Source organism: Lathyrus oleraceus, chromosome 2 (assembly GCF_024323335.1).
Source record: "Lathyrus oleraceus cultivar Zhongwan6 chromosome 2, CAAS_Psat_ZW6_1.0, whole genome shotgun sequence".
NCBI lineage: Eukaryota > Viridiplantae > Streptophyta > Magnoliopsida > Fabales > Fabaceae > Lathyrus > Lathyrus oleraceus.
The window spans coordinates 461,261,391-461,271,780 of NC_066580.1; the positions used below are offsets into that span (position 1 = coordinate 461,261,391).

At 30.2% G+C, this 10,390-nt stretch overlaps 1 protein-coding gene across 1 annotated transcript; it reads right to left on the bottom strand.

Moving 5' to 3' along the window:
* Positions 1–913: 913 nt before the first annotated feature.
* On the bottom strand, positions 914–4,090 carry LOC127123737 (mitogen-activated protein kinase kinase kinase 20-like). The gene is made up of 2 exons (XM_051053937.1): positions 3,125–4,090; positions 914–1,015 (listed from the first exon to the last, which is right to left on the bottom strand). The coding sequence occupies exons 1-2, from the start codon at positions 4,088–4,090 to the stop codon at positions 914–916; spliced, it is 1,068 nt and encodes a 355-aa protein (XP_050909894.1).
* Between the last annotated feature and the right edge of the window lie 6,300 nt (positions 4,091–10,390).

The window sequence follows — 10,390 nt, forward strand, 5'->3', positions numbered from 1 at the left end:
CACAGGATATGGATACGAGTACAAATGTTAGTTCTAATACGGGTATGAACTCGGTTATGGATATAGGTACAAATGTTGGTGCATACGCTGATATGAGTTATAATACGAGTGCTATAATATTCTATCCAAACCATGCTGATTATCTTTTCTACCAATAAGTCACTTCCATGTATTTAGCCAATTATCTCACATGGATTGTAGTTGAGACACAAGTGAAATGATGATCAGATCTGTGATGGTTTTAGAAGTTTCTTTGCGTGATGTGTTGCTTTAGTCCATGTGTATGCTTGTTTTTATTTGTGTGTTGGTGCTGTTTGCAGTCTTTCCTATGTTTAGCCGATTTTTATCTGTTTTAAAGTATCACTCGTGCTCCTTGTTTATATCTTATACTTTTATCCTTTTTTTTATTATATAAATTTTGAATCTACTTTAATTTAAACCCTCTCTTTAATGAACACACCCTTACAAAAATAAAGGGTAGTTGATTTTACATTTTTGAGAATACCTACCAAGAAATTGTTATGTTATGGTCTGCTACAAGGTTTAAAAAAATTATTTTAAATTTTAAAGATTTTTAAGAATGAGATAACTTTAAAAAACTGATTTTATTATGAAGTGAGAAGGTAAAAATATTCATTCTCACAAAATTTATATTGTTTTTCTTAAGTATAACTATTAATTTTTGTAAACATATCAAATTATATATTAAACACTTTTTTTAAAAATTAAATAATTGATTTCTAAGAATATTTTTGAATCCGTAAAATAAGCCAATCACTTAAATTTAAATCTTGAATTTGATACAATGCATTAAAAACCAAGAATATGTGTAATCTAGTAATTGTATTCCTTACTTAAAAAAAGAATAAACTAAAATCATGTGATATATTATGTTGTTGAAGTATTAACAATCTCAATGACTCATTAAAATTCTAATTTGATCACCAAAACACCAATTATCATATTCTAACAAATTTAACGATTTTTCGACAGTGGTGATTAGTTGTCTAAGATTCTATTCTTGTGATAAATAACAATGTTCAACTTCTATTTCACTCCATTCCTTTGAATAATTGGAGAAGCTGATGAATATATTAACTCCTTAATTGAAGAAACAATTTTATCGTCCGAGATAAAATCGAGGTAAAACTTTTACAACCGAAATAAAAGAGATTTCCGTAATAGTGCCCTATGATTAAAACTTAATGGGATTTCCAAAAAAATTGAAAGGAAATACATGTAAGATTCATCTAAATTGATGACATACTATGACAGATACAAGCATCCATCAATTTTAACCACTTTTCTCCAAAATAAATCATCCTTAACATATATTTCATAAACCTCCAATTAACATTGTCGCATGCCATTTCAAAATTTACCTGTATATTATACCATACGAGAGAAATTTAAGAATAAGAAATATTTGAAGCACGTGAAAGTGAAGGATATTTATTTTCTGTATTCTCGAGACTTTTTAGACAATTTTTTTTATATCCATTGTATAGTAAAAATTGATTTAAAATTGTTTTCATTTTAAAATAACTTAAAAAATTATATGATTTTCAATAACAACATTTAATTGGATGATGAGTAGCTACTCAATTAAATTTAAAGGGTATTAAAATGTTCACTTTTTTTTATTGATTTCCAATATCAACGGTATGAATATATGATTAACTAAGGAATATAGGTTGAATAATAATGATAATACTATTTAATAAATAAGACAGTTTAGAAGAGATAGATCCTAATGAGTTGTCATAGTAAATTTTTTGTGATGATTATCAATCTTAATAACACGTGTATAATTTAAGATTATATTTAGTAAGTCACTTTTGAAGATACAATTTTTATTAAGAGATAGCTCCTACTTTATAGCAGAACATTAACTACTTATTATTCATTTAATTAATAGTAAAAGATAATTATATAATTGAATTTGATTTCAGGACTGAAATATCTAAATCTAAATCAATATATATATATATATATATATATATATATATATATATATATATATATATATATATATATATATATATATATATATATATATATATATATATATATATATATACTACTCACCATCCCACATCCACACAATATATATTATATATTATTATTATTATTATTAGATGCATATGTATATTTAAAATTTTATTAAATACCTCCATATTAAACATGTATTTTAATATAATATTTGTTTTTTTCTTAACATGAAAATCACATTCATGATTTTTTTAAAATTTTGTTAAAAATTTAAAATGATATGATAAATTATATTTGATTGATAATTTTTTTAATTAAAAATGTGGATATATAAATATGAGTATGGGTGCTTACATACCCATAAAATACGGGTTACAAACTTTGATGCATACTTGGGCATGGATACGAATATAAATATTATTGCTCACCCGAGTATGAATTCAAATATCTATGTTTTTTCAAATCACATGTATGATGACAGATATTATAATATCTTACACAAACTCGGTTCATTCACTCATTTTTCTTGATCAAGTGTTTTTTAAGGACATATCAACACTTATTCTCGAAACCTAGAAGTTTCTTTGCATCATAGTTGGAAAAGTGACTTCATCAACTTACCGTTATATCAATTAGATTACTCTGATCAGACTACTCATAATTAATACTGTAATCTTTTTAATTGATTTGAGATTTAGGGCTTTACTATACTATATATATAAGTCTTCTGTCTACACAGAACAAGTAGTAAGAAAAATATAAAGAGAAAAAAAAGGTTAAATGAATGTTGAGAAAATAAAAAGTGAAAAAAATATAACAGTGGGTATTTAAAGAAAATTGATAGCTTAATTGCATATAAATATCAACTATATAATACTGCAGAAAACGATAAACTCATATGAGTGATTAATAAATAGTTACACAAATGAAAGATTTTACACATAAAATTCTATAAGGCTCCAAGTAACTTATTCATAACTACATATTACATATAAATGTCAACTATATAATATCTTTACATTCACCTCAAGGGTGCATAAACAATAAATATGTGTACACAGTATATTTATAAACTCATAATATTCTAAATTGATCGAACAAACATACAGCAATGACTGGTAACTAGTGGTACAAGCCTCTTTTCCTGCAAACAATCTAATAGTTTGGCATCACCTTCCATTTCACTCGAGTTGTAAGGCAATGTTGTAATGGTAGAAGAACTCCAGTTTGAATACTCAAAATGAGTAATTGGAGAAGCTGGTGAAAATGTTGACTCCTTAATGGAAGAAACTGTTCCATCATCCGAGATAAAAGGATGTTTCAAAAGCATCTCAGCGCTCCATCTTTTCAGTGGATCCCTAACAAAACATTTCTTAAGAAAATCTTTTGCTTCTTCTGATATTTCATCTGGAATCAATGGTACTTCTTCACTAACCCCAATTCGAACCAACAACTTCATCATGTTCGTGTCGTAACCCATGTTCCATGCGGGTTTTCCGGTAAGAATCTCCACGACCGTGCAACCGAGAGCCCATATATCTACCGGAGAATCATACACACCGTCCATCACCGATTCCGGAGACATAAACATTGGAGTTCCTTTGCATCGCATCTTCTTATCTTCTTCCACTCTCATTTCTTTTGCAAGACCGAAATCTGATATCTTAACGTCGCCATTCTCGAATACGAGAATGTTTGGTGGTTTCAAGTCACAATGAACAAAACCATTTTCATGAATATACTTTAGTCCTTCAACCACGGACCTTGTATAACGACGAACATGTTTTTCTGGGAGCTTACCGCCATGATTCTTGAGCTGATCATCGAGTGTTCCGCCATTTGCATATTCTAGAAAAATATTATAATACTCTTCCCCATTTTCAAGAGTTTGATCCTGACCAAAATATTTGATAATGTATGGACATGATCCTAAACTTTCCAATATAGTTTTCTCGTGTTGGAGAGTAAAAGAGCAGGAAAGTTCGCATGATTTAACGGCGGTGAGAGAGGGAATGTTAACGGAGGGTTTAATGTGTTTGGCTAAGTCGACAGTGGCGAAGCTTCCACTGCCTAACCAGTCACCACGAATCCAATTCATAGTTGATTTGTAGTTCATAGTTGATTTGTAGTTTGGTGTGTATTCTGTTTTTTTTTAGAAAGAATTGAAGTTTGAAATAGGATTTGAAGAATCATCTATCGATAATTATATTAGGAGATTGTTTGTTGTAGAGATGAGATAATTGTGCTTCTATCTCATTATTAAATCTTTTTATTGGATAAGGAAGGATATTAATAAAACGAACTATTTTAATTTCATAACTAACTCATACTGTTATTTGTTGTGTTAACTTATATGTAAGTTTATTAACTATAGATGTAAATTTGTAAGGACTCTTCATGTTAGGTCATGACGTCCAAGTTTGAACTCAATATTCCGAAATCAATTATTTTGAGATGTACATATATTAACCAACATATTATTCTCAATTAATTAATTTTAATTTTTCACTTTAATTTATTTTTTAATATTAAAATATAAAATTGTTTTGGAGAAAGAGAAAGAAAAATGTCAAAATGTCAAAATTATGAATAGTGACATAGGAGTAAGAAATTAGGGTTTGTTTAAATTAATTTTTGCTTTTAGTTTTTAAGAAGAAAATAAAAAAGAATCTATTTGATAATTAATTTTTTAAAACAGTTTTAGAAATGAAAATAATTACAAAATTCATTTGGTTATCAAAATTTTAAAAACACTTTAAAATTGGAAAATCTATTTGACTTTTTTATTTTAAAAAAGTTATATTATATATAGAAAGTAAAATTATTAAAATTAAGAGTTAAATATGTTTTAACTCCTTATAAAATTGTCAAATTATAATAACTGTGTGAGAACGGTTAGGGGAAATGTTGAGAGCATCTTGAAGCAACAATATGACAAATATTATGGTCAATTCTAAATATTCGTGTAACAACATCCTCTCCAAACTTGCATTTGTTAGTTACAATAAAAAATTATTTAATACATTATTTTGCTGCACTATTTCCAGAGTTTAATGAGTTAGAATTTGAAATAATTTTTATTTAAGGAGCTAAATTTTTAGTGACAATTCAGCTGACTTAGAAATAAAATATGAATCTCAACATTTAGAAAATAGAATTTTTCTAATCAAATATTAAAAGTTATTTGGTTTTAATAAAATAATAAAAGTTTATTTAATTAAAAATCTAATTAAATATATTCAATAATTGACACATGACTGTTTAATCAGATTTAAGAGTGGTTGATGGACAAACAACTTGGATCAATTGTGAGGCCTTCTAATAGAATTTCATCTATTAAATATAGATTTTTATCCCATACTCTTATATTTATCTCCCTATCTTTATAATTTTTAAAATATTCTCATTTTTCCTTTTAATATATATCAATTGATTTACTATTTAATTTTACCATCCTCCCCATGTTTTTTGAATTTGTAGATTTTGTACCCCACATATGTTTATCGAAATATTCTAAAAGAGTTATTCAAAACTTTTTTTTCTTTACTAGAGAATTTCTTGTTATGTTCTCTGTGGCTATTTTTAATACCCAAAGAATTTGTTGGGAATGTTCACCGGTTTCTAACTTGTATTGGATAACTTTGTTTAATGTTATCCGGTGATTTTCATTTTTTGTTTTAGACTACTTATCACTAACTAAGTTGGTAGGTTTTTTAAAAAAATATTTTGAATTTTTTTCATGTTGCACAAATATGGAAATCCCCTTACATATATGCGATAAAAAATATGTGTAGATACCACAAATGCATACTCCACTACACAAAGATTTGATACTTGAGAAGAGGTGATAAGTTGGATTAAGGAGGTTGGAATAAAAAATAAAATAATTGTTATCATCACTTGTTCACATACCGAAACAGACAATAGATGGAGAAGCAAAAAAGTATTATTTGATGGTGAAAGTTGGAAAATACAAGGAAACATATAATGGAACATAATATGCCATTAAGATCGAAAAATGACTTCAAATGGAAGATTGATGTAAAATATGGATTGTATAACCACAGTTTACCAGATAGATTAGTAGGTCATCCATTTGTTGGTCGACCAACTAAATATGAGGAGCAACATGTTGATTTGACAAAGCATCATGTTCCATCCAGACAGATATTGATGTCCTTGCAGGAGCAAGATCCGCAGAATTTCAATCGGACCAAACAAATATTTAGATATAAAAGTAAGTTACAAAAAGAGATAATAGGTCATAGAGCTGAGATACAACATTTATTAAGCTGATAGAGGATGCATATTATGTTTATAGGAGTTGAAGAATAGATGACTCGGATGTTATGAGAGATATTTTTGGGCTTACCCAGATTCAATCAAGTTGTTGAATATTTTTCTATTGTGTTGATTATGGATAACACAGACAAGACAAACAAATATAGACAATCTTTATTTGAAATAGCTAGCATGACGTCAATTGAGTTGACAATTGATGTTTCATTTTCCTATATGGAAGCTGAGCAAACAAATAACTTTTGTTGGGTGTTGGGTAAGCTGAAAAAATTGTTTGCTAAGGAAGAGTTATGTCCGTGAGTGATTTTGACTAATAAAGATCTTGCTTGGATTTAATGACATTATATTGCATGTTTTTGAATTAATAGGCTCGTCTTAAATTAAAATATAAGTCTCAAATTAATACATAAGTGAACTAGAAGTTATGTGCAGTTCTTCAAATAAATAAGAAAACTATGGGTTTTCCTCATACAACTTGTCGGAGATAATGATTAAGCAATGTAGAAATTGAAGATAACTTCTAAGACAGTCCTTCGTCATAAATAACTACAACAAATAACGCTTTTTATGATGAAGTTAACACCCCGAACAATAGAAAATGAGGGTATAAATACTGAGAGCGCCGCGTTTTATTTTTTTAAACAAACAACCATTTACCTCAATTTTTAAGAAAAGTGAGGGAATATAGTTATAAGGGAGCTTGCTTCGACACCCCGTCTTTGTATTTTATGTTTTTTTCCCAATTGTTTAGTTAGTATTTTTTAATCGGCGCATTTCCAAGTTCCATTTTTATCATTGTTATATTTTTCATTAGTATTTACCTCGGCTACATGGTCCAACTGAAAGGTAATATATATTTTGCATTAATCAATTTCAAAATAATATTTTCAAAATCTTATTTTAATTTTTAATTTGATATGTTCAAACCCCTCGATTATACAAAAAAATCTATGTTATATATCTTTTAATTGAATTCCCAAAATATGGCGCTATTGTGTTTTTTATATTTTATATTTTTAATTAATATTGTCATGTGAGATTTTATATAAAACTGACGTGACATATATATTGCATGAAATACTTCAGACTACAATCTAGCTAGTTTCTAACTTTTCATTTACCTATCTGTCACATCCCGATTTTGATCCCGAATCTCCGATTCAATACATTCATAGTTGTTGCATCTCTGCATAGCATAACATGCATTACATATCACATAATACCCAGAATGTCAGTCGAAATAAATTATCGTATCTACAGGAAAACAAATTAAATCAATTTTCAAATGTATGTCAAATTAGCGGACAAAAAATTTCAAAATTGAGCTTGTAGACATCAGTCTTGTTAATCTATATTTCGCGTAGTTTAATCTAGTGTGCTCGATTTATTTTTTGGCTAATTTTTCGATCACATTTTGATCTGTCTGAGTGTTTTAACTGAGCATTTTCTATTTCAAAATTTGACAAAAACCTGTATATTTTTTAGAGGTTTATTTCGCATTGATTATTTTTGGTGCAGACATTTAATTTTTCGAGCATTTTTACACCCAATTTTTATTTATTTTTGATCCGTTTTTTTCTTTGTTTTTTAATCAAAATAATCGGGACGATTTATTAGAATTAATCATTGTTTTAATTTGAATTTTGATTGTGTCTTCTATTTTTTATTAAATTTTTGAAATCTCTTTTAATAATTTAATTTTTTAAAGAAAAATCAAAGAAAAGGATAATACCCCTCTCCCTCCACTAATGAGAAAACAGTTGGTGTAACACCCTACTAAAAGAGAACCCCAAATATTTAATTAAAAATAATAAACATATAACAATCAGAGTAATTATGCCCTTCAAGGGTGTCACACACAATCTTCCACACTATTCAACAATATGACGGTCATGCTCTTTTATTTATTCAAAACATAAACATTTGCATAAAACGCAGCGGATAGAGATCTCCTCAATCATGTAAAACATGTAACATTCACATGTAAATTATTCAACAACATAAAACATCCCATCCCGATGTTACATCTATCAGAGCACGACCCACTAAGGAGACTACACTAGACTCCAAGCATTCGCTTCTACTCAACTCATTTCTCGTTACCTGAAAAATGGTTGTAAGGGTGAGTTCCTCAATCAATATAATAAGCATTATAGAATATAATGTCATGTTAAGTAACTTAACACATTAATCACCCTAATCGCAACATACAATCAGTAACAGCACATCAGCTCAACATCACGCTCAACACCAATATAAAGCACAAGTAAAATCTCAAATCATACTCCATAACAACACAAACACACGTATAATATTGGAATACATTCATTCATATTATACGCCATACATACATTATGCAATGAGACTCCACACATGCGGTACCGACTATTCTTGAACATATAGTTCAAGCTCACCGATCCCTCCAGATACGGCTACTAAGCTCACTAGTCCCACTCATTTGAGACCTAGTGACTCACTCACTAATTCCTCACCATGGGAATTAGCTACAGCCCCGAAGGCTAGACTATGCACACTAATCATCTAGCATGCAAACATCAACAACAAATCCACAATGATTCACTCACTAATTCCTCACCATGGGAATTAGCTACAGCCCCGAAGGCTATACTATGCGCGCTAATCATCTAGCAATGCAGCATCAACAACAATTCACAATGGACATATGCTCACACTCTAAGCCATACAACAGTCCATTCACAGATACATGCATAATATATACATTCATAGCATCATACATCATCAACACATGTATCAACACATCATTATCATGTCAATCAATTAAACACAGTATTAGCACACTTTACTAATACCTATACTGCTCAAAACAGCGGGAAATAATCCCTATTTCATCATACGCCAACATAGGCCAACTCTCAATTATGTACACAACATTAAAAAGCCAATTTTCCACTCTGCAACAGTGTTAACCGGTTAACGCCCTGGGTTAACCGGTTAACGCAGGCAAAAACACATTTTCTGGCAAAACGCAACAGTGTTAACCGGTTAACGCCCTGGGTTAACCGGTTAACGCAGGCAAAACATCACCTTTTCACAATTCAAAACAGTGTTAACCGGATAACACCATGGGTTAACCGGTTAACGCAGACAAAACAGCAGTTCCTGCGCTAACACAAGGCAGAATGCAGAATTCTCCGCATTTTCCGCCGTTTGAGGACTTCCGGGCCTCCGATTCCGATTCCGTAAAAAGCTATACTTTCGGAATTTCACAACTAACCCAAACACAGATTCAATTACAGTTTTTAACACAGTTTATCCAACATCAATTTCAGCATTCACAATCCCAATTAGGGTCAAATCAACGGCTTATCACTACCCATTACATATTATCCCATAATACCCATTAATCGACGATAAACCCCCCTTACCTGATTAATCCGGCAAATCTTTGAGCTCCAAGCTTTTCTCTCTTCAACCTTCAGCCCTTGCTCTGTCTCTTTGCCCTTTTCCTCTTTTACGATCGTTTCTCTGTTTCACGTGAAAACCTTTTTCCAAAATGAGACTTTCCTCTTATTTCCAACATATATATATTTTCCAAATAATAATAATAATCCAGTAATAATAATAATAAAATTTCCAATTATTTAATTAAATTAATAAATAAATTATTAACTCAATTTAAATAATTATTTTATTATTATCGGGGTGTTACAACTCTCCCCCACTAAAAGAGTTTTCGTCCTCGAAAACATACCTCAAGCGAACAACTCTGGGTAAGATTCCTTCATCTTACTCTCCAGTTCCCAAGTCACGTTGCCACCTGCTGGTCCTCCCCAAGCTACCTTCACCAAGGCAATCTCTTTACCCCGCAACTGCTTCAACTCTCGATCCTCGATCCTCATAGGTGATGTTTCAACAGTCAGGTTATCTCTCACCTGTACATCATCTACTTGGACTACATGCGACGGATCATGAATGTACCTCCTCAACTGAGACACATGAAAAACCTCATGCAAATTCGCAAGCGACGGCGGTAAAGCGACACGATAGGCTACCTCCCCTATCCTCTCCAAAATCTGATAAGGACCAATAAATCGAGGTGTCAACTTCTTCGACTTCA

Coding starts and splice junctions, on each gene's coding strand:
- LOC127123737 (XM_051053937.1), bottom strand. CDS start 4,090: ATGAATTGGATTCGTGGTGACTGGTTAGGCAGTGGAAGCTTCGCCACT. Junction 1,016..3,124: donor GTTTGCAGGAAAAGAGGCTT/GTACCACTAGTT, acceptor TCACAAGAATAG/AATCTTAGACAACTAATCAC.